Source organism: Salmo salar, chromosome 16, assembly GCF_965601325.2.
Source record: "Salmo salar chromosome 16, fSalSal1, whole genome shotgun sequence".
NCBI classification, from domain to species: Eukaryota; Metazoa; Chordata; class Actinopteri; order Salmoniformes; family Salmonidae; genus Salmo; species Salmo salar.
In genome coordinates this window covers 15,577,477-15,602,949 of record NC_138306.1, presented here as the reverse complement: position 1 = coordinate 15,602,949, position 25,473 = coordinate 15,577,477, and the positions used below count along the sequence as shown (strand labels likewise).

At 41.0% G+C, this 25,473-nt stretch overlaps 2 protein-coding genes across 4 annotated transcripts in view; one reads left to right on the top strand and one right to left on the bottom strand.

Annotated features, from left to right (window-relative positions):
• Positions 1–25,473, top strand: part of bicd1a (BICD cargo adaptor 1a) — a 115,420-nt gene that overhangs the window by 32,948 nt on the left and 56,999 nt on the right. The window lies entirely within an intron of this gene.
• LOC106573183 (pyrin) lies at positions 12,544–16,477 on the bottom strand. Its single transcript, XM_014147942.3, has 2 exons — positions 16,331–16,477; positions 12,544–14,105 (listed from the first exon to the last, which is right to left on the bottom strand). The coding sequence occupies exon 2, from the start codon at positions 14,101–14,103 to the stop codon at positions 12,784–12,786; it is 1,320 nt and encodes a 439-aa protein (XP_014003417.3). The 5' UTR covers positions 14,104–14,105; positions 16,331–16,477; the 3' UTR covers positions 12,544–12,783.

The following is a 25,473-nucleotide window of genomic DNA, read 5'->3' as shown; positions in this document are numbered from 1 at the left end:
CAAGGACTAAATGCTTTCTGGTAAGTTTTGATTCCAATACTGGGTGGGGTGAATATATTTTACATTACATACATGATTTTTTGTTAACTAGTAAATAGTAGCCAACAGCAAAGTGTGTTTAAATCATTTCTAACTTGTTAACAATTTCTGCTAGTTAGTTTTCGCTACCATCTGGGGTTTAGCTTGCTTGAGCCTGCTAACTGAGGAGTGTTAATTCACCCGTTTCCATACATGTCTCATTTTAAAACATTTATCTTAGAAAGGAGTTGTTTAATCTAATTGCTTAACTATTTATCTGCACATGGAATTGTATTATTTTTTCTTTTTTTTTACACATTTTTGTTAAAAATCTTTACAGGAAAATGCCACAGGCACTATCTGATGTGTGGAGACATTTCACTGCATTTAATGTGGAAGGAAAAGCTGTGTACATTTGCAAATACTGTGCCAAATTATATGTGAAGAATGCAACAAAGATGCCGAATCATCTGGCCAAGTGCATAAAGTTCCCTCAGCATTCACAACAAGCAACCTCTGACAAAAGTCCCTCTACTTCTAGTCGAGGTGAAAATGATGAATTATCGATAGCAACAGCTCATGGTCCTCCTGGAATCAGAAGTTTTTTTGACTCAATGGAGGAACGTAGTCAGAGAAATGCTGATGAATGTCTTGCTCGAGCTGTGTATGCAACTGGTTCACCTCTGATGCTCACAGGCAATGTGTATTGGAAGAGATTTCTGAATGTTCTTCGCCCAGCATACACCCCTCCAACCAGACATGCTTTATCTACTCATTTGCTGGATGCAGAGTTCAACAGAGTTCAAGTGAAGGTCAAGCAAATCATAGAGAAAGCAGACTGTATTGCAATCATCTCTGATGGGTGGTCGAACGTTCGTGGGCAAGGAATAATTAACTATATCATCTCCAGTTCTCAACCAGTATTCTACAAGAGCACAGACACAAGGGACACCCCGGTCTCTACATTGCAGATTAGCTGAAGGCAGTCATCAATTACCTTGGACCACAGAATGTATTTGCGCTGGTGACAGACAATGTGGCGAACATGAAGGCTGCTTGGTCTAAAGTGGAGGAGTACTACCCTCACATCACACCCATTGGCTGTGCTGCTCATGCATTGAATCTGCTCCTCAAGGACATCATGGCACTGAAAACAATGAATACACTCTACAAGAGAGCCAAGGAAATGGTTAGGTATGTGAAGGGTAGTCAAGTTATAGTAGCAATCTACCTCACCAAGCAAAGTGAGAAGAATTAGAGCACCTCATTGAAGCTGCCCCAGCAACACCCGTTGGGGTGGTGTTGTCATCATGTTTAACAGTCTCCTAGAGGGGAAGGAGTCTCTCCAAGAAATGGCCATATCACAGTCCTGGATGATGCATTTTGGGAGAGAGTGTTAAGCATCCTGAAACTCCCGAAATCTATAGCAGTAGCCATTGCACAGATTGAGGGAGACAATGCCAATCCTGTCTGATGTTCAGACTGCTTGCAAATGTAAGAAAAATATATCCGTACTGCCCTGCCCACTTCACTGTTACTCCAAGCAGAGGAAACTGCAGTTCTGAAATACATCAAAAAAGCGTGAAGACTTCAGTCTGAAGCCCATACACGCCGCAGCGTACATGTTGGACCCCAGGTATGCTGGCAAGAGCATCCTGTCTGGTGCAGAGATCAACAAGGCCTATGGTGTCATCACTACTGTGTCTCACCACCTTTGCCTGGATGAGGGCAAGGTTCTTGGCAGTCTGGCAAAGTACACTTCTAAGCAAGGGCTTTGGGATGGAGACGCAATATGGCAGTCGTGCCAACATATCTCATCAGCCACCTGGTGGAAGGGACTTTGTGGATCTGAGGCTCTTTCCTGTTGCCTCCACCATCCTCCAAATCCCACCAACATCAGCCGCCTCAGAGCGCAACTGGTCCTTGTTTGGGAACACACACACCAAAGCACGCAACAGGCTGACCAATACAAGGGTTGAAAAATTGGTGGCCATCTGGGCAAATTTGAGGCTTTTCGAGCCTGACAACGAGCCATCCTCAGCAAGATTGGAAAGTGACAGTGAAGATGAGGCCTCAGAGTCTGATGTTCAAGAGGTGGACTTTTAGGAGGTCCAGGGAGAAGACATGTAAGCCTGAGAGGAAGACAATCAAAGCTTTAGTCTAGAAACTATCATTTTATTTATTTTATCATTCATGTTGAAAATGTTTTTGGGATGGATCATTGGAGATCATTCAATATTCCATCTGTTTTGTTCTTCAGTGAAATCATCCCATGTGATGAGTCAACTCATTTAATTAAAGTTCAATTCGTAAGTCCATTTCTTTTTTTTTTTCTCTTGGAGGATTTGATAATTTGCAATTATGTCTGCTTATGATAAGGTAAAAGGTTTATGTTTCTGTCTCCATATGATATGGTTAATATATACAATGCAAAAAAACTCTACATTTAAATGGTATTCATATGGATTTGCATATATTTCCATTAATTCCCATATATCCCGTTCATTCACCACGAAAAAAGTTTCCACCTCAGAATATTCCCCAAAATGTGCAACCCTAGGTGTCAGTAAGAGCTGGAAAAGGTGACAACTGGATGGTGAGGGAGAGGGGAAGAGAGAGGGTAAAGGGTTGCTGAACATAACAGTATGCCAGTGGAAGGGCAGACAGTAGAAGGTGATCCAACTGTGGTTTGTGACAATTAAGATTTCCCATTTTAGCCATTGCGGATTTTTTTTGTAATTACGTTACCAATTTGGAAATGAAATTGCAAGTTTTAATCACTTAATAATTCATAAACAAAACTGATATCATTAAAATAACTGTAACTTGTAATTTCTGTGAACTTTCATCATCCTCCTTCCTCATGAGGGAGAACATTTTGAAAATATCTTAAAGATATGTGGGGTTTTGATAACTGAATTAGAAGGCACAAGCCAATATTTCAGAAACTTACAGAAGGTCAACAATTTCTCCAAAACTAAATAGAATTATTGATATTAGTTGGCAGTGGTCTTTACATCAAAATTATTTAGTTTTTATGTACAGTACCAGTCAAAAGTTTGGACACACCTACTCATTCCAGGGTTTTTCTTTATTTGTACTATTTTCTACATTGTAGAATAATAATGAAGACATTAACACTATGAAATAATACATATGGAATCATGTAGTAACCAAAAAAACGATTAAACAAATCAAAATATATATCTTTTTTGAGATACTTCAAAGTAGCCACCCTTTGCCTTGATGACAGCTTTGCACACTCTTGGTATTCTCTCAACCAGCTTCATGAGGTAGTCACCTGGAATTTCAAATAACAGGTGCGCCTTGTTAAAAGTACATTTGTGGAATTTCTTTAATTCTTAATGCGTTTAAGCCAATCAGTTGTGTTGTGACAAGGTAGGGGTGTTATACAGAACATGACCCTATTTGGTAAAATACCAATTCCATATTATGGAATCAACAGCTCAAATAAGCAAAGGACAGTTCATCATTACTTTGACTGACCTTCATGTCTTAATCTGGAAAATTTCAAGAACTTTGAAAGTTTCATCAAGTGCAGTCCCAAAAACCATCAAGCGCTATGATGAAACTGGCTCTCATGAGGACCGCCACAGGAAAGGAAGGCCCAGAGTTACCTCTGCTGCAGAGGATAAGTTCATTAAAGATAATGTTTTGAGTCAATAAGTGGTCAACGTCTTTGTTATGGCAAGCCTAAATAAGTTCAGTAGTAAAAATGGGCTAAACAAGTAACATAATAAGTTGCATGGACTCAGTGCCTCAGTCGAGCAGTGAATTTCAAACACAGAAAGAAGGGCTCCTATTGGTAGATGGGTAAAAAAAACTAAACAGACATTGAATATCCCTTTGAATATGGTGAAGTTATTAATTACACTTTTGATGGTGTATCAATACACTCAGTCACTACAAAGATACAGGTGTCCTTCCTAACTCAATTGCCAGAGAGGAAGGAAACCTCTCAGGGATTTGACCATGAGGCCAATGGTGAGTTTAAAACAGTTACAGAGTTTAATTGCTGTGATAGGAGAAAACTGAGGATGGATCAACAACATTGTAGTTACTCCACAATACTAACCTAAATGACAGAGTGAAAAGAAAGAGGCATGTACAGAATACAAAAAAATTGGGAAAGAAATGAACCTTATGTCCTGAATACAATGTGTTATGTTTGGGGAAAATCCAACACATCACATCACTGAGTACCATTCTTCATATTTTCCAGCATGGTGGTGGCTGCATCATGTTATGGGTATGCTTGTCATCAGCATGGACTAGGGACTTTCTTCTGATAAAAAGAAACAGAATGAAGCTAAGCACAGGCAAAATCCTAGAGGAAAACCTGGTTCAATCTGCTTTCCAACAACACCGGGAGAGACATTCACCTTTCAGTAGTACAATAACCTAAAACATAAGGCCAAATATACACTGGGGTTACTTACCAAGAGGACATTGAATTTTCCTGAGTGGCCTAGTTACAGTTTTGACTTAAATCGGCATGAAAATCTATGGCAAGACTTAAAAATGGCTTTCTAGCAATGGTCAACAGCCAACTTGGCAGAGCTTAAAGAATTTTTAAAAGAATAATGTGCAAATATTTTACAATCCAGGTGTGCAAAGCTCTTATAGACTTAACCAGAAAGACTCACAGCTGTAATTGCTGTCAAAGGTGATTGTAACATGTATTGACTCAGGGGTGTGAATACTTATGTAAATTAGATCATCTGTATTTCATTTTAAATACATTTGCAAACTTTTCTAAAAACATGTTTTCACTTTGTCATTATTGGGTATTGTGTGTAGATGGGAGAGAAGAAAATGTAGAATAAGTCCCGTATGGCTCAGTTGGTAGAGCATGGTGTTTGCAATGCCAGGGGGAGAAGGAAAAAAATGTATGAAATGTATGCATTCACTACTGTAAGTCGCTCTGGATAAGAGCGTCTGCTAAATGACAAAAATGTAAGTCGAGGGGTATGAATACTTTCTGAAGGCACTGTATATGGGATGACAATTAATATTGTGGCTGCTACTGTACAAGTTAGCTAGTCTTGGCTGCCTCAGCTACTGTGTCGCTCTCTATCCCTCTGACTGCTTTCTCCCCCACGCACCGGCCCCTCTGCAGTGGCAGCAATAGAGTACCAGCCTTTCTCCCTCACGGAGCAGTGCTCAGGTTAAAAACGTAAGTTAAAAAAAAAAAAAAAACTGTATTTCGGATATTCGACAAATTCATGATACTATTCAAATAATGAAATTATTTCATAACCCCCAATGCATATACAGTTGAATTCGTAGGTTTAAATACACTTAGGTTGGCGTCATTAAAACTCGTTTTTAAACCACTCCACAAATTTCTTGTTAACAAACTATAGTTTTGGCAAGTCGGTTAGGACATCTACTTTGTGCATGACACAAGTCATTTTTCCAACAATTGTTTACAATCAGATTATTTCACTTATAATTCACTGTATCACAATTCCAGTGGGTCAGAAGTTTACATACACTAAGTTGACTCTGTCTTTAAACAACTTGGAAAATTCCAGAAAATGATGTCATGGCTTTAGAAGCCATTGACATAATTTGAGTCAATTGGAGGTGTACCTGTGGATGTATTTCAAGGCCTACCTTCAAACTCAGTGCCTCTTTGCTTGACATCATGGGAAAATCTAAAGAAATTCGCCATGACCTCCGAAAACAAATTGGAGACCTCCACAAGTCTGGTTCATCCTTGGGAGCAATTTCCAAACACCTGAAGGTAGCACGTTCATCTGTACAAACAATAGTACACAAGTATAAACACCATGGGACCATGCAGCCGTCATACCGCTCAGGAAGGAGACGTGTTCTGTCTCCTAGAGATGAACGTACTTGGGTGCGAAAAGTGCAAATCAATCCCAGAACAACAGCAAAGGACCTTGTGAAGATGCTGGAGGAAACAGGTACAGAAGTATCTATAGCCACAGTAAAACAAGTCCTATATCGACATAACCTGAAAGGCCGTTCAGCAAGGAAGAAGCCACTGCTCCAAAACCGGCGTAAAAAAGCCAGACTACGGTTTGGAACTGCACATGGGGACAAAGATCGTACTTTTTGGAGAAATGTCCTCTGGTCCGATGAAACAAAAATAGAACTGTTTGGCCATAATGTCCATCGTTATGTTTGGAGGAGAAAGGGGGATGCTTACAAGCCGAAGAACACCATCCCAACCGTGAAGCACGGGGGGTGGCAGCATCATGTTGTGGGGGTGCTTTGCTGCAGGAGGGACTGGTGCACTTCACAAAATAGATGGGAAAGAATGAGAAGGAATATTATGTAGATATATTGAAGCAACACCTCAAGACATCAGTCAGGAAGTTAAAGCTTGGTCGCAAATGGGTCTTCCAAATGGACAATGACCCCAAGCATACTTCCAAAGTTGTGGCAAAATGGCTTAAGGATAACAAAGTCAAGGTACTGGAGTGGCCATCACAAAGCCCTGACCTCAATCCTATCGAAAATGTGTGGGCAGAACTGAAAAGGTGTGTGCGAGCAAGGAGGCCTATAAAACCTGACTCAGTTACACCAGCTCTGTCAGGAGGAATGGGCCAAAATTCACCCAACTTATTGTGGGAAGCTTGTGGAAGGCTACCCAAAACGTTTGACCCAAGTGAAACAATTTAAAGGAAATGCTACCAAATTCTTATTGAGTGTATGTAAACTTCTGACCCACTGGGAATGTGATGAAAGAAATAAAAGCTTAAATAAAATCACTCTACTATTATTCTGACATTTCACATTCTTAAAATAAAGTGGTTATCCTAACTGACCTAAGACATAGAATTTTTACTAGGATTAAATGTCAGGAATTGTGAAAAACTGAGTTTAAATGTATTTGGCTAAGGTGTATGTAAACTTCTGACTTCAACTGTATAATATAGTTGAGGCCCAAAGTAACAAAGTGCTTTGGTTGTATTTTATTGATACAGATATTAACCGAAACCCTCTTGGATAAACTCATTCAGGGTTGCAAAATTCTTTCCTATAATTCCCAGGTTTTTCTGAAATCCTGCTGGCAAGATTTCTGGATTTGTGAGGGAATAAGCAGGGAAATTTGGAATCCTTCATCTCAAATCTGGTTTTATGGAAAACCAGGGAATCTTGGGAACGTTACCGCAATTTTCCAACCCTATCCCCATACTGTAAAGTCACAAGTGCTCATGTCCATAACCTCAACATAAACATGGATGGTTGTAGGCAGACTGAAGCAGTTTGGAGTGGGATTCAGTTGTGCTTCATTTTAGTCATTTCACAATCCCTCTGTAGAGGAAAAGAAAGAGAAGGGGAAATAGGAGAACTAGGAGATTGCTGTAGGCCAGTATATTCTGTTATGACCTTGGGAGGAGCACTCCTTTGGTTATACTGTAGAGTCCCCGACTGTTACTCAACTCTGTTACTCAACTCTACTTACGAGCCACTAACCAACAATGCAGTTTAAAACAATACAGGTAAGAATAAGAAATAAAAGTAACAGGTAATTAAAGAGCAGCAGTAAAATAACAATAGCAATTTCAAAAAGGCTTTACAGCGAAAGCAAAACATTAGATTATGTTAGGAGAGTACATAGACAAAAATAATCACACAGCCATTTTCCAAGCAAGGACATGTGTCAATAAAACCCAAAACAGCGAAATGAAGCACTAACCTTTGACGATCTTCATCAGATGACACTCCTAGGACATGATGTTACACAATACATGTATGTTTTGTTCGATAAAGTTCATATTTATATCCAAAAACAGCATATTACTTTGGCGCATGACGTTCAGAAAATATTTTGCCTCCAATACTGCCGGTGGATCAGCACAACAATTTACAAAAATACTCATCATAAACGTTGATAAAATATTAAACTGTTATTCAAAGAATTATAGATGAACATCTCCTTTATGCAACCGCTGTGACAGATTTCAAAAAAGCTTCATGGGGAAAGCACACTTTGCAATAATCTGAGTACTGCGCTCAGAAAAATACACCAGGCAAAACAGATACCCGCCATTTTGGAGTCATCTAAAATCATAAATAGCATTAGAAATATTCACTTACCTTTGATGATCTTCATCAGAAGGCACTTCCAGGAATCCCAGGTCCACAATAAATGTGGTTTTGTTCAATAAGGTCTATCAATTATGTCCAAATAACTCCTTGTTGTTTGCGCGTTCAGTAAGCTACTCCAAATGTAGGAAGCGCGCCGAAAATTTGACGACAAAAAGTTATATTTACGTTCGTTGAAATATGTCAAACGTTGTAAAACATCAATCTTTAGGGCATTTTTAACGTAAAACTTCAGTAATATTCCAACCGGACGATTCCAATGTCTTGAAAAACGTTATGGAACACAGCTACCTCCTCACGTGAACGCGCGTAATTGTGGCCTGTCATTCTCTTGGTCATCAGACTCCAGGAGGTCTTGTTCGCTCTCTGTTGACTGCAAAAGCCTGAAACACATTCTAAAGACTGTTGACATCTAGTGGAAGCCTTAGGAAGTGCAAATTGAACCCTAAGTCACTGTATACTGAATAGGCCCAGTGTTGAAAAACTAGAATCCACTTCCTGGTTGGATTTTTTCTCAGATTTTTGCCTGCCATATGAGTTCTGTTATACTCACAGACCACATTCAAACAGTTTTAGAAACTTCAGAGTGTTTTCTATCCAAATGTACTAATAATATGCATATTCTAGTTTCTGAGCCAGAGTAGTAACCTGTTTAAATTGGGTACGTTTTTCATCCGGCCGTGAAAATACTGCCCCCTAGCCCAGACAGGTTAAGTTTCCCTGCATTAAAGTCCCCGGCCACTAGGAGGGTGAGTGTTTTCTTGTTTGCTTATGGCGGAATACAGCTCGTTCAATGCTGTTTTAGTGCCAGCCTCTGACTATGGTGGTATGTAAACAGCTACGAAAAATACAGTTGAAAACTCTCTAGGTAGGTAGTGTGGTCTACAGTTTATCATGAGATACTCTACCTCAGGCGAGCAATAGCTCGAGACTTCCTTAGATATCATGTACCAGCTGTTATTTACAAAAATACATAGTCAGCCGCCCCTTGTCTTACCAGACGCCGCTGTTCTATCCTGCCGGTGCAGCGTATAACCAGACAGCTTTATGTTGATAGTGTCGTCGTTCAGCCACGTATCTGTGAAGAATAAGATATTACAGTTTTGAATGTCCTGTTGGTAGTTTAATCTTCCGCATAGGTCATCTATTTTATTGTCCAAAGATTGAACTTTTGCTAGCAGAATGGAAGGAAGTAGGGGTTTATTCGATCGCCTTCAAATTCTCAGAAGGCAGCCCGCCCTCCGGACCCTTTTTCTCCGCCTCCTCTTCACGCAAATCACAGGAATCTGGGCCTGTTCCCGAGAAAGCAGTATATCGTTCGCGTCGGCCTCGTCAGACTCGTTAAAGGAAAAAAAGGATTCTGCCGGTCCGTGGTGAGTAATCGCAGTCCTGATGTCCAGAAGTTATTTTCGGTCATAAGAGATGGTAGCGGCAACATTATGTACAAAATAAGTTAAAAAATAAGTTACAAACAACGCAAAAAAACAAACAAAAAAAACACAATGGGTTGGGGGCACGTAAAACATCTACCTTCTTCTCCGGCGCCATCTTACTTTTCAGGTCAGAGCTTCTGTCTTCTCCTCTCTCATCTAGCCAGCTGGAATATCTATGGGATGAGACAGCCGTTAACCCATCCCAGATTAACCCACTTAATTAACCCACTATAGCAACCCTATCAGAGAAGCCTTGTAACTAAGTGTGATTGTTAAGTTGGTCGTGGAAAGTCAGGTTGTGGTTATTGATGTGCACATAAAGTTGATGGAAATCTTAGAGCATGTGCTGCTACATGAATTCATTCGAGGGTATAATTCAATGTATGGAATGGAGAGCAGGATATTTAAGCAATAAGGCCCGAGGGTGTGTGGTATATGGCCAATATACCACGTCTATGGGCTGTTCTTAGGCACGACGCATCTCGGAGTGCCTGGATACAGCCATTAGCCGTGGAATATTGGCCATGTACCACAAACCCCTAAGGTGCCTTATTACTATTATAAACTGGTTACTGAAGTAATTAGAGCAGTAAAAACAAATGTTTTGTCATACACATGGTATACGGTCTCATATACCACGGCTGTCAGCCAATCAGCATTCTTGGCTGGAACCACCCAGTTTATAATGGCTGTTACATCACATACACAAACAGAGGAACAGAGTGTGCTTGTATGGGCCTAATGAGTCGATAGGCTGATGACATCACCCCTGTTTGTGGGTCTACAGTAGGCCCACATTCACACTAAGGGTGCTCTGTTGACTGCTCTGTAAACTCTCCTATAATGATTGGTGTTGTGTGAGGAGAAGACTGGGTTGTTTGCAGTCACCCAGTACACTGAAGACTAGAAACTGTGAGTCTCATTCCCATATCAGCACTCCATCTTCCTCACTATAGTCCTGGCAAGTGAGGGAAAGAGACTATAGACTCTCCCTCTGTCTCATTCTCGAGTCCTGCTCTGTGACACAGCAATTAGCTGCTTCTCTATGTGTCTGCTGTAGCTGACAGAACACCAATCAGCCTGCCTGCTGCCAGAGAGCAACGTTGTCTCTCTCTCTCTCTCATCCCTGCAATTACTCAGCTAATGCAGATTTGTCAAACAAAGTGAACATGTGAGTGTGTGTTGTTCTCCACATTAGAGCTCTGCGCCCGTATCCACAAAGCATCTCAGATTAACGCATTTTTGCCCAGGCACTACACAGCTGATTCAAATAACCAACTCATCATCAAGCTTTAATTATTTGAATCAGCTGTGTAGTGCTAGAGCAAAAACCAAAATGTGCACCCAGGGGGGCCCCAGGACCAAGTTTGGGAAACTCTGCCCTAGGATATCAACAGATCACTGAGGATGAAGTCATACTGTAGAATTGTCAGGGTGAAAAGTGTTGTGTCATTCAGAGGGTTCTGGATGGGGTAACCACAGTCAGTTAATAACAAATTCTTATTTACAATGACAGTTTAGGAACAGTGGGTTAACTGCCTTGCTCAGGGGCAGAAAGGCAGATTTTTACCTTGTCAGCTCGGGGATTCGATCTAGTAAACTTTTACTGGCCCAACGCTCTAACCACTAGGCTACCTGCTGCCCCTAAAACATAAGAGCAGGGCTGCCAGAAAAAGTGTGGCGAGGCGGCATTTGCCACATCACTTTTCAATCAGGTGTCGCAGCGCCGCTCCATTTTTGATTTAGTTTAATAAAATATATTGACGTAAAGCGTTAAAAAGAGGGGCAAAGTGCAGTTCTTTTTTTTTTTACCGTTTGCCAATTTATCAACTTGCGCACAATTTCACTTTCAATTCAAATCGGAGTGCTGCTGCAGGCTCTGTACGTGTCTTGACTAATTAGATTAACGGAAATCGCAGTCTGCGCGGGGCACAAAGCTCAAGGCATGCTCTCCACTTTCCTCCAGTATTTATTTATGCAAGGGTGATAACAGATCAATCCCGACAAACACAAGCAAATACACTGACATAAATATAGCAGCCTATATACCTAAAAATGTGCGATCTGACATGAAGTATTGCAGGGTTCCCCAACTGACAGCCCGCAGGTGGTTTTATTTAGCTCCATACATTTTCTAAAAAAATTAAAAATAATAGAGACGTGATCGTATAAAAATGTAAGCAATGTTTGAAATGATTATCTTTTAGTCAAACATTATATCCGTTTGGGCTTCTTGGGGTCAATTGGCAGTCTACAAGTTATTTGTAATTATGTTCCCGGCCTCCCGACCATCCGCTCAAGAAAAAAAAATCTGCCAATTGCTAAATCTAGTTGATGATCCCTGATGTATTGCATGGAAACTAGACTATTTTTCAGTCTGATCAGCAGCGGCTACATAGTCTAGCCTATTATGCGCACTGACCCTCTGTCCAGGGTAAACAAAGCGGTAATGTTGTGTATTTATAGCCCATTTGTTTGAGAAAATGTGAATGGAATCAAATTTGGTTCCAACTTCAAGCTTACTTGGCTACATAGACTTTATCAATCCAAAATGATTAACTGGAATTGAATCAATAAACACAAGAGCTGACAAAGACTGAGTTTTTATTAGGCCTACAGTTGCATAGGGCAGGACTACAAGATGCAAACCAGCATAAAGCAAGCTCAGCCCTGTGAGATGTATTGTCCAATCATGTTGGTTTCTCTGTGTCTGTTGTGAACAAGTACACTACAATGTTGCTGCAGTTTGACAGGGTTTTCATCCTCCCCAAGGCCAGGAGTTTTTTTTTAAACCATGTGACCTAATTACAAAAACTCTTGTCCCATCAGAGCCCATATAAAACCTTTTTACAACAGATGAACCACGGCATACCAGCATTTTCCCTGGTTAGGTTACCAGTTCAGAATAAAAAATGATAATCGCCACACCACTCTGGGAAATGTGGTGCCACCTCTGCATAAGAGGAACTACTCAGATCGAGACGAATTGGTGACTGAATGGGTTCCTTTAATTTCTCCAGATACACTTGATTTATATAATACAGATCTTCATTTAATGCCATTCATCACCTATAATTTAGACAAAATGGAGATAACTGCAGAAATATGAAAACATTTGAAACAACTTACAACAACAAAAAATAAACAGAAAAAAATGTATGATTTGATGTAACATAGTGCTTCCTTGAACATTTATATATGAAAGAACATACCCTGTTACCCACTTTTAGGCATTGTCAAAAGTTGGGAAGTGAATACTTAGTTGCTGATTGACTTGGGTAATGACCAATGGGGCAGAGTTTTTACCGTCATTGTCAGTGCCGGTGCTGAAGAATGGATAAAGTTTAACAGGTTTTAAAGCGTAATTGGGGAAAGAATAGATATGAGACCTGTTGTCCACATCATAAAAGGAGACCTGACCCTGTTCATAATCAATATAAATCCCTATCTTCTGGGGCTTCTGATTAAGAGCGAGGAGGACAGGAAGCTTATCAAAAGCTATATACTCATTCTCATCCCTCATCCATAGAACCAGGTATCCATTGTCAGGGTTCACAATAGTCCTTCCCTTCCTGTTGATGGATTCTGCTGCCACTCCTAAAGCCCAGTCAGTCTTTCCTTCCACCTGCACCTCATAGTAGAATCTCCCTGAGGAGAAACCCTCCTTTCCTAGGACATTAACAACCAAATCAAACCTTTGAGGGCTGTCTGTGACATTTTGCCAGAGATCTCCAACTCTCACTTGTTTCCCGTCTTCAGAGACGATGAGGTAGGGATGTGCTGTATCAGGGTCCAGAGTCACATTCACTGCACACTTCTTGATCCTTCCCAACTCAGCAGCAGACAGCCTGTTCTCTTCACTATTAAGTGCTTCCCTCAGCTTGTTCACAGCTCTCCTCATAGCTCCAACACTGGGATCACTGTGAACTCTGACCTCAGACCAGTCGATGGTAGCCGGTGGGGTACACAGGGTTGGGAACATCTGGAAAAGGTGGAGGTGGTCTTCAGCGTGTGATAGCTGCTCCAGCTCATTGCTTCTCTTCTGTAGCATAGAGATTTCCTGTGATAGCTTTAGAATGTGCTCTACAGCCCGGGTTGCTTCTGCTTCCTGGTTCTTCTCAATCTCCTCAATTACTTTTATGTAGGTCTTCTCGACGAGCCTTGCCATTTCAGTTAGTAACAGCACTGTGTCCTCTTTCTCCCTCTCCACATTTTTCTCACTGAGTTTTGCAGCGTGTGCGATCTCCTTTATCTTCTCATGTCGGTCCTGGATCATCAGCTGCATTTCCACCCTCACTTTTTTTACCTCTATCTCTCCACACTCATCCCTTGTGTGGACGTAGTGGTTCTTGTCCTTGCAGAATGGATACTGACCAGTTTGGCCGCTTCCACAGGTGTGTCTGTCTTGTTTCATGCTGTACTCATACTCCAGGTCTTCCTCCTCATCATCGATCTCAATATCTTCTTCGAATTCGTCCAGAGTAGCGGTGCATGCCAGGCACACAGATAACAGCAGGTACAACAGGCTGTTGTTGTTTGGTGACATGGCTGGGAACAAGAAAACACAGTCATGTTTTAGTTTAGCTTAGTTTTTGTTCAGTCCATCTAGAATATGAATGCAAAGCCCCATTTAAGAACTGAAACTTTAATGATTGGTATATATCCATGTAGAGATAAAGGCAGCATTGGTTACGTGTATTCTCTGGAGAAAAAAACTTTGCTTGGCCCATGTTGGCTCAGTCTGCCAGTCAATGACTTATGCATCATTAGCCTGGTTAAACTGAAAACATAACAGAGAGGCTAATCTCAAACCGAACAAATCATCTAGAAGTGACTCTGTTGAGCTACACAATCAATTTGAGATGTTTTAGGTTGATTTGGATAGAGTGCTTGACAAATGCTTATATACACTCTATATACAAAAGTATGTGGACACCCCTTCAAATGAGTGGATTCGGCTATATCAGCCACACTCGTTGCTGACAGGTGTATGAAATCGAGCACTCAGCCATGTAATCTCCATAGACAAACATTGGCAGTAGAATGGCCTTACTGAAGAGTTCAGTGACTTTCAACGTTGGACCGTCATAGGATGCCACTTTTCCAACAAGTCAGTTTGTAAAATTTCTGCCCTTCTAGAGCTTCCCTGGTCAACTGTAAGTGTTATTGTGAAGTGGAAAGGTCTAATAGCAACAACGACTCAGCAGTGAAGTGGTAGGGCACACAAGCTCACAGAACTGGAACGCTGAGTGCTGAAGTGCCTAGTGCGTACAAATCGTCTGTCCTCGGTTGCACTACTGAGTTCCAAACTGCCTCTGGAAGCAACGTCAGCACAATAACTATTTGTCTGGAGCATAATGAAATGGGTTTCCATTGCCGAGCAGCCGCACACAAGCCTAAGATCACCATGGGCAGTGCCAAGCGTCGGCTGGAGTGGTGTAATGCTCGCCTCCATTGGACTCTGGAGCAGTGGAAACGCATTCTCAGGAGTGATGAATCACACTTCACCATCTGGCAGTCAAACAGACTAATCTGGGTTTGGCGGATACCAAGAGAACGCTACCTGCCCGAATGCATAGTACCAACTGTAAAGTTAGGTGGAGGAGAAATAACGGTCTGGAGCTGTTTTTCATGGTTCGGGCTAGACCCCTTAGTTCCAGTTAAGGGAAATCTTAATGCTACAGCATACTATGATATTCTAGACGATTCTGTGCTTCCAACTTTGTGGCAACAGTTTGGGGAAAGCCCTTTCCTGTTTCAGCATGACAATGCCCCCGTGCACAGACTGGCCTGCACAGAGCCCTGACCTCAACCCCTTCGAACACCTTTGGGATGAATTGGAACACTGACTGCGAGCCAGGCCTAATCGCCCAACATCAGTGCCTGACCTCTCTATTGCTCTTGTGGGTAAGTGGAAGCAAGTCCCTGCAGCAATGTTCCAACATCTAGTGGAAAGCCTTTCCAGAAGAGTGGAGGCTGTTATAGAAGCAAAAGGGGGACGAACTCCATATTAATGCATATAATTTTGGAATGTGATGTTCGACGAGCAGGTGTCCACATACTTTGGTCATATAGGGTAGGTTACATGACTTGCATGGGATTTGTGCCACAAATGCTAAAACTTCAGCATTTGAAAACAGTGCCAGGCCAAGCATGGATTGCTGTCATACCTTGTATCAACATCAAACACATACAAACACATCACTCAGGACACAAATAGTAATTGGGATGCCAGTGACCAAAAAGTTGAATGTATCCTGGGGCATATTAGTAGGATACTACCATGAAATAACATTTGAACTGTATAATGTATTGTAGAAACTCCACAATTTATCTACAAAAGTTTGCGATGTCCAATCTATACATTGCATTTCTATTAAAGCTACAATATGTAACTTTTTAGGCGACACACCAAATTCACATTGAAATGTGAGATATACATCTTAAATTCTCATTGAAAGCAAGTCTAAGAAGCAGTAGATATGTTCTATGCTTGCTATTTATATGCGTTGCGTTTTTAAGTTTTGTTTTTGCGCCTTACTTTCAGCTTCAAACAGCTGAAAAGACAATAATGGTTGGTTCTGGAAAATATATTTCAGTGGTTTAGATGGTATAATGATTGTCTACATAATGACTGCTTGTTTTGTCACATAAACTGAAATTAGGCAAACTATTCAAATTTTGGCAACCAGGAAATAGCAGAGTGATTTCTGCATTGTGCACCTTTAAAGCGTTAAGAAATGTCCCCATGGTAAATAAAATTGTCCACTCACCTGATTATGTGTTTGCCTCTAGTAGTGTCTCAGTTGACTGTCTTCTTTCACTTCACTTGAAAGAGGATTACTTTATATCCAGTACCTGGCCAGGATAGTTTCACTTTACTATAATACCCTGACGTCAGTCATACCAGCATAAAATATGTATTTCCTCCTCCTCCCCCTTCTTATAAAGAACTATTGCATAAAATCAACTTAAAGGAACTCAAGTTAAATACTAACTTAACTCAAGTCGGTGCACATAGCAATGCACATTATATAATTTGGACTTAATACAACACCCTAAATCATCAAACCACTAGTTCAGTGAACTAAACCACTGACTCCATGGCAGCCCAGTATATAGGACATGAGGCCCTAATGAATTATTAGCTTTATGGAGAGCTGGAGACAGAGGACTGGGACACATCTCTTTCCATGCACACACACACACACACACACACACCCTTATTTACCACATGGCTGCCTGGAGTTTGACAGGTCCTATGTGGTTCTTAACAGTTGTATGCATAGATGGAGGCTGAGAGGCTGTCACAGCCTCAGGGGATATCAAGACTCAGGATGAGATACAGATGCAGACACAGGAGGCGGATCGTTCGGTTCTCAGAATATTTATTGTAGCAAAGGGCAGGTCGAGGGCAGGCAGAGGTTCCTGATCCGAGTCAATAAGGGACAGAACAGCAGGCAGGCTCAGGACAGGCAGAAAGGTTAGAACCAGGGAAGACTAGAAAACAAGAACTTGCTAAATGGGAAACACGCTGATAAGACCTGACAAAACAAGACAAACAGGCATGAGATAAACAGAAAACGCAGGTATAAATACACAGGGGATAATGGGGAAAAATAGGAGACACCTGGTGGGGGGTGGAGACAAGCACAAGACAGGTGAAACACATCAGGGTGTGACAGGGGATCAGGTTAAGAGACATACGGTGCAGATTTTCTGGTTCTGAAATCTACAGAAGAGAGAGGAAGGACAATGACAATATTCAGAGTCATATATCTGTAAAGCTTAGAGAGGATCTCATGTCAAATGCTATTGAAGTAATATGGCTACAGGTTCACCTGCCTCACCTAAAGCCTATTATTGTGGGAAGTTGCTGTAGACCACCGAGTGCTAACAGACAGTATCTGGATAATACACTGTACAAAACATTAGGAACATGACATAGACTGACCAGGTGAAAGCTATGTCACCTGTTAAATCCACTTCAGTCAGTGTAGATGAATGGGAAGAGACAGGTTAAAGCCTTAAGACAATTGAGACATGGATTGTGTATGTGTGCCATTCAGAATGGGCAAGCCAAAAGATTGAAGTGCCTTTGAACGGGGTATGGTAGTAGGTCCGAGGCGTACCGGTTTCAGTGCGTCAAGAACTGAAACGCTCCTGGCTTTTTCACACTCAACAGTTTCCCGTGTGTATCAAGAATGGTCCACCACCCAAAGGACATCCGGCCAACTTGACACAACTGTGGGAAGCATTGGAGTCAACATGGGACAGCATCCCTGTGGAACACTTTTGACACCTTGTAGTCCATGCACTGACAAATTAAGGCTGTTCTGAGGGCAAAAGGGGGTGCAATTCAATATTAGGAAGGTGTTCGTAATGTTTTGTACGCTCAGTCTATGTAAATTGCTTGGTGGTGTATGTGATACTAACATAGGTATAGTTTCTGCCTTAAAATTACATAAAACAATTGATTACATTAGATTTATGTTCCTACTTATGTACACAACTGTCTGTTCAAACTAGAGGTTGACCGATTAATCGGAATGGCTGATTTAATTAGGGCCAGTTTCAAGTTTTCATAACAATCGGTAATTGGCATTTTTGGATGTCGATTATGGCCGATTACATTGCATTCCACGAGGAAACTGCATGGCAGGCTTACCACCTGTTACGTGAGTGCAGCAAGGAGCCAAGGTAAGTTGCTAGCCAGCATTAAACTTATCTTATAAAAAACAATCAATCTTAACATAATCACTACTTAACTACACATGGTTGATGATATTACTAATTTATCTAGCTTGTCCTGCGTTGCATATAATCAATGCGGTGCCTGTTAATTTATCTTCGAATCACAGCCTACTTCGCCAAACGGGTGATGATTTAACAAGCGCATTCGCGAAAAAAAGCACTGTAGCTGCACCAATGTGTACCTAACCATAAACATCAATACCTTTCTTAAAATCAATACACATGTAAAAAAAAATGTAAACCTGCATATTTAGTTAATATTGCCTGCTAACATGAATTTCTTTTAACTAGGGAAATTGTGTCACTTCCTCTTGCGTTCAGTGCAAGCATAGTCAGGGTTTATGCAGCAGTTTCGGCCACCTGGCTCGTTGCGAACTGTATGAAAACCATTTCTTCCTAACAAAGACCGCAATTAATTTGCCTGAATTTTACATAATTATGACATAACATTGAAGGTTGTGCAATGTAACAGCAATATTTAGACTTAGGGTTGCCGCCCGTTCGATAAAATACGTAACGGTTCCGTATTTCACTGAAAGAATAAACGTTTTGTTTTCGAAATGATAGTTTCCGGATTTGACTATATTAATGACCTAAGGCTCATATTTATGTGTGTTTATTATATTCTAATTAAGTCTATTATTTGATAGAGCAGTCTGACGGAGCGGTGGTAGGCAGCAGCAGGCTCGTAAGCCTTCATTCAAACAGCACTTTCCTGCGTTTGCCAGCAGCTCTTCGCTGTGCTTCAAGCATTGCGCTGTTTATGACTTCAAGCCTATCAACTCCCGAGATTAGGCTGGTGTTACGAGAATTTTGTTCTCAATGTTCTTAACCTGTTATGGCTAGGGGGCAGTATTTTCACGGCTGGATAAAAAACATACCCGATTTAATCTGGTTACCAGTCCTACCCAGTAACGAGAATATGCATATACTTATTACATATGGATAGAAAACACTCCAAAGTTTCTAAAACTGTTTGAATGGTGTCTGTGAGTATAACAGAACTCATTTGGCAGGCAAAAACCTGACAAGGTTTCAGGCAGGAAGTGGCCTGTCTGACAAGGTGTCGTTCTTCTTGTCTCTGTTTATTGAAGAGTGAGGATCTTAGCTGTCCCGTGACACTTCCTACGGCTGCCATAGGGTCTCAGAAGGCGGTAAAAAGCTGAATCGTGGCTTTGCAGGCTCTGGCTGAAACAAAGTAGCGCGTTTGGGTAGTGGCTGGTTACAGTACTGTGAGACTCAGGCTCGTGCCCGCATCGACCGAAAGCTTTGTTTACTTTCCTCAGTTTAGCTAAAAGGAGATTCCTGGTCGGAATATTATTGCTTTTTTACGAGAAAAATGGCATAAAAATGGATTTTAAACAGCGGTTGACATGCTTCGAAGTACGGTAATGGAATATTTAGATTTTTTTTGTCACGAATTGCGCCATGCGCACGTCCCTGATTTACCATTTCAGATAGTGTCTGGGACGCACGAACAAAACGCCGCTATTCGGATATAACGATGGATTATTTTGGACCAAACCAACATTTGTTATTGAAGTAGCAGTCCTGGGAGTGCATTCTGACGAAGACAACAAAAGGTAATGAAACTTTTATAATAGTAAAGCTGATATTGGTGAGTGCTAAACTTGCCGGGTGTCTAAATAGCTAGCCCATGATGCCTGGGCTATGTACTTAGAATATTGCAAAATGTGCTTTCACCAAAAAGCTATTTTAAAATCGGACATATCGAGTGCATAGAGGAGGTCTGTATCTATAATTCTTAAAATAATTGTTATGCTTTTTGTGAACGTTTATCGTGAGTAATTTAGTAAAATGTTAGCGAATTCCCCGGAAGTTTGCGGGGGGTATGCTAGTTCTGAACGTCACATGCTAATGTAAAAAGCTGGTTTTTGATATAAATATGAACTTGATTGAACAAAACATGCATGTATTGTATAACATAATGTCCTAGGGTTGTCATCTGATGAAGATCATCAAAGGTTAGTGTTGCATTTAGCTGTCTTCTAGGTTTTTGTGACATTATATGCTAGCTTGAAAAATGGGTGTCTGATTATTTCTGGCTTGGTACTCTGCTGACATAATCTAATGTTTTGCTTTCGTTGTAAAGCCTTTTTGAAATCGGACAGTGTGGTTAGATAAAGGAGAGTCTTATCTTTAAAATGCTGTGAAATAGTCAAATGTTTGAAAAATGGAAGTTTTTGTATTTTAGAGGAGTTTGTATTTCGCGCCACGCCCATCATTGGATAATGGAGCAGGTGTTCCGCTAGCGGAACGTCTAGATGTAAGAGGTTAACCTCTATGGGCTAGGTGGGACGCAAGCGTCCCACCCGTGGTGCACTCCATCAACAGCAGGTGCATTTCAAGAGCGGCAAATTTGAATCCAAATAAATGTCAAAATTCAAATTTTTCAAACATACAACTATTTTACACCCTTTGAAAGATAAACATCTCCTTAATCTAACCACGTTTTACGATTTCAAAAAGGTTTTACGGCGAAAGCATAAATTTAGAGTATGTTAGGACAGTACATTTACAAGAGTTGTGTGTAATGTTGTGCCAATTCAAAGACAGGCGTCACCAAAACCATAAAATCAGCTAAAATTATGCACTAACCTTTTACAATCTCCATCAGATGACACTCCTAGGACATTATGTTAGACAATGCATGCATTTTTAGTTCTATCAAGTTCATATTTATATCCAAAAACAGCGTTTTACTATGGCATTGATGTTGAGGAAATCGTTTCCCTCCAATAACCGGCAGTCAAGTCAGCACCACAAATTAAATAATTAAAATTAGAAAACATTGGTAAAATATTATATTGTCATTTAAAGAATTATAGATTTACATCTCTTGAACGCAATCAACTTGCCAGATTTAAAAATAACCTTACTGGGAAATCACACTTTGCAATAATCTGAGCACTGCGCCCAGAAAAATACGCGTTGCGATACAGACTAGCCGCCATGTTGGGGAGATCTAAAATCGAAAATACTATGTAAATAATCCATTACCTTTGATTCTCTTCATCAGATGTCACTTCCAGGTATCACAGGTCCATAACGAATGTAGTTTTGTTCAAAAAAGCTCATCATTTATGTCCAAAAATCTCCGTCTTGTTAGCACATGATCTAAGCCCGCCGGACTTCACTTCATGAACGAGGGGAAAAAATATATTTACGTTCGTTCAAACATGTCAAACGTTGTATAGCATAAATCATTAGGGCCTTTTTTAACCAGAACATGAATAATATTCAAGGTGGACGAATGCATTCTCTTTTATAACGTATTGGAACGAGGGTACCCAACATGAACTCGCGCGCCAGGTGTCTAATGGGCCATCATCGTTCCATGGCTCTTGTTCGGTCAGATCTCCCTCCAGAAGACTCAAAACACTTTGTAAAGGCTGGTGACATCTAGTGGAAGCAATAGGAAGTGCCAAAATATTCCTCAGCCCCTGTGTTTTTCAATGGCATAGGTTTAAAGGTAATACAACACATCAGGTATCCACTTCCTGTCAGAAAATGTCTCAGGGTTTTGCCTGCCAAATGAGTTCTGTTATACTCACAGACACCATTCAAACAGTTTTAGAAACTTTAGGGTGTTTTCTATCCATATATAATAAGTATATGCATATTCTAGTTACTGGGTAGGATTAGTAACCAGATTAAATCGGGTACATTTTTTTATCCAGCCGTGCAAATACTGCCCCCTAGCCCTAACAGGTTAAACTGAACTTCAATTAAACTACTCAGTCTGTAACCCAGAATTTGTAAGATTCTGGTTGAATGAAGCAGACGGAGACCCAGCTTACAATGGTCAGAATGTTTATTTACGAGAGCTCTCCCATTATACAATGTACACAGCCTTTTATACCTAACATTTGGTCATATAAATGCCCCTCTTCTCTAACACTGACAATGCAGTTTACAAGTTTTCTACAACACATACATTGCTTATCATATCCTGCAACATGTTCCATAATCTACCGTAAGCCTAACGGTTTCTCCCCTCCCTGGGTAGGGAGACCTTCTTCCTGTTATCAGTTTCACAGTGGTCACAAGTTGTCTGCTGTCTGTTAACAGTTCCCCTTTTCCTTGAATGTCTCACTTACATTGCTAAATAGTAAAGTCTTAGCTTGTCCTATACACACACAGTTATAGAATTATTCTTATAATCACTCAGTTATACATTTTCAGGGTGGAATCATTTAGTCAAAACCTTAAACATATAAATTATTTTATCAGCTGGCAATACTAAAGTGCCTATAAGAACATCCAATTGTCAAAGTATATGAAATACAAATGGTATAGAGAGATAGTCCTATAATTCCTATAATAACTACAACCTAAAACTTCTTAACTGGGAATATTGAAGACTCATGATAAAAGGAACCACCAGCTTTCATATGTTCTGAGCAAGGAACTTAAATGTTAGCTTTTTTACATGGCACATATTGCACTTTTACTTTCTTCTCCAACACTGTGTTTTTGCATTATTTAAACATGTTTCATTATTTATTTGAGACTAAATTGATTTTATTTATGTATTATATTAAGTTAAAATAAAAGTGTTCATTCAGTATTGTTGTAATTGTCTTCATTACAAATATATATATATATATATATATATATATATATATATATATATATATATATATATATACTGCTAAAAAAAATAAAGGGAACACTTAAACAACACAATGTAACTCCAAGTCAATCACACTTCTGTGAAATCAAACTGTCCACTTAGGAAGCAACACTGATTGACAATAAATTTCACATGCTGTTGTACAAATGGAATAGACAACAGGTGGAAATTATAGGCATTTAGCAAGTCACCCCCAATAAAGCAGTGGTTCTGCAGGTGGGGACCACAGCCCACTTCTCAGTTCCTATGCTTCCTGGCTGATGTTTTGGTCACTTTTGAATGCTGGCGGTGCTTTCACTCTACTGGTAGCAGGAGACGGAGTCTACAACCCACACAAGTGGCTCAGGTAGTGCAGCTCATCCAGGATGGCACATCAATGCGAGCTGTGGCAAGAAGGTTTGCTTTGTCTGTCAGCGTAGTGTCCAGAGCATGGAGGTGCTACCAGGAGACAGGCCAGTACATCAGGAGACGTGGAGGAGGCCGTAGGAGGGCAACAACCCAGCAGCAGGACGGCTACCTCTGCCTTTGTGCAAGGAGGAGCAGGAGAAGCACTGCCAGAGCACTGCCAGGCTACAAATGTGCATGTGTCTGCTCAAACATGAGGGTGGTATGAGGGCCCAACGTCCACAGGTGGGGGTTGTGCTTACAGCCCAACACCGTGCAGGACGTTTGGCATTTTCCAGAGAACACCAAGATTGGCAAATTTGCCACTGGCACCCTGTGCTCTTCACAGATGAAAGCAGGTTCACACTGAGCACGTGACAGACGTGACAGAGTCTGGAGACGCCGTGGAGAACGTTCTGCTGCCTGCAACATCCTCCAGCATGACCGGTTTGGCGGTGGGTCAGTCATGGTGTGGGGTGGCATTTCTTTGGGGGGCCGCACAGCCCTCCATGTGCTCGCCAGAGGTTGCCTGACTGCCATTAGGTACCGAGATGAGATCCTCAGACCCCTTGTGAGACCATATGCTGGTGCGGTTGGCCCTGGGTTCCTCCTAATGCAAGACAATGCTAGACCTCATGTGGCTGGAGTGTGTCAGCAGTTCTTGCAAGAGGAAGGCATTGACGCTATGGACTGGCCCGCCCGTTCCCCAGACCTGAATCCAATTGAGCACATCTGGGACATCATGTCTCGCTCCATCCACCAACGCCACGTTGCACCACAGACTGTCCAGGGGTTGGCGGATACTTTAGTCCAGGTCTGGGAGGAGATCCCTCAGGAGACCATCTGCCACCTCATCAGGAGCATGCCCAGGTGTTGTAGGGAGGTCATACAGGCACGTGGAGGCCACACACACTACTGAGCCTCATTTTGACTTGTTTTAAGGACATTACATCAAAGTTGGATCAGCCTGTAGTGTGGTTTTCCACTTCAATTTTGAGTGTGACTCCAAATCCAGACCTCCATGGGTTGATAAATTGGATTTCCATTGATTATTTTTGTGTGATTTTGTTGTCAGCACATTCAACTATGTAAAGAAATAAGTATTTAATAAGATTTTTTCTTTCATTCAGATCTAGGATGTGTTGTTTAAGTGTTCCCTTTATTTTTTTGAGCAGTATATTAATCGGTATCGGCTTTTCTTGGTCCTCCAATGATCGGAATCGGCATTGAAAAATCATAATCGGTCGACCTCTTGTTCAAACAGCTAACACACAGCTCAGACACCCATACATAATTCACATGACATGCCACCAGCGGTCTCTTCACACTCCCTAACGTCCAGACCGGACTCTGGGAAACCCACAGTACTACATAGAGCCATGACTACATGGAACTCTCTTTCACATCAAGTAACAAGAGCGAGCAGTAAAATCAGATTTAAAAAAAACATGAATTCAAAATTCAAAAGGCACTCGCACATTTGAGCAATCTTTTTGCAGGTACATGTTAACAGTTGAACAAGATGAAGGAAAAAGGAAACAGCACACTGCTCTTGGTAGTATCACTGATCTTTAATAAGCTTTACGTATCAGCCTCACGGCCTTCATCAAAGCTCTGACGAAGGCCGTGAGGCCGATAGTTACGCTTATTAAAGATCAGTGATACTATCAAGAGCAGTGTGCTGTTTCCTTTGTCCTTAAAAAAAACAGATAATACAACACCTCACGGCACAATGCGGACTGTGAAGAGACACGCAGCCAGACACATGCATACGCATACACACTCTAACTCACACACTTTTATTGTACATTTCTAATAGTAGAGTAATAATGTACGTATTGTATGATGTATTGTTTTATTTATGATTTAGGCTGTTGGGTTTTGTGGTGATATAATCGTTTGAACTATGTTGGACCCCAGGAATAGTAGCTGCTGCATTGGTAGCATCTAATGGGGATCCTAATAAATACTCAATTATTTAGTCAACAGTAATGTGCATTAACCTGCTTCCTGCAATGATAAGCTTTGTTCACACTGCAGGCCTTAATGCTCATCTGTTTTGTTTTTCAAATCCCTTTTGGAAGACTGAAGCTCTTTCAGTCTTGGCAGTTTGAAGTGACG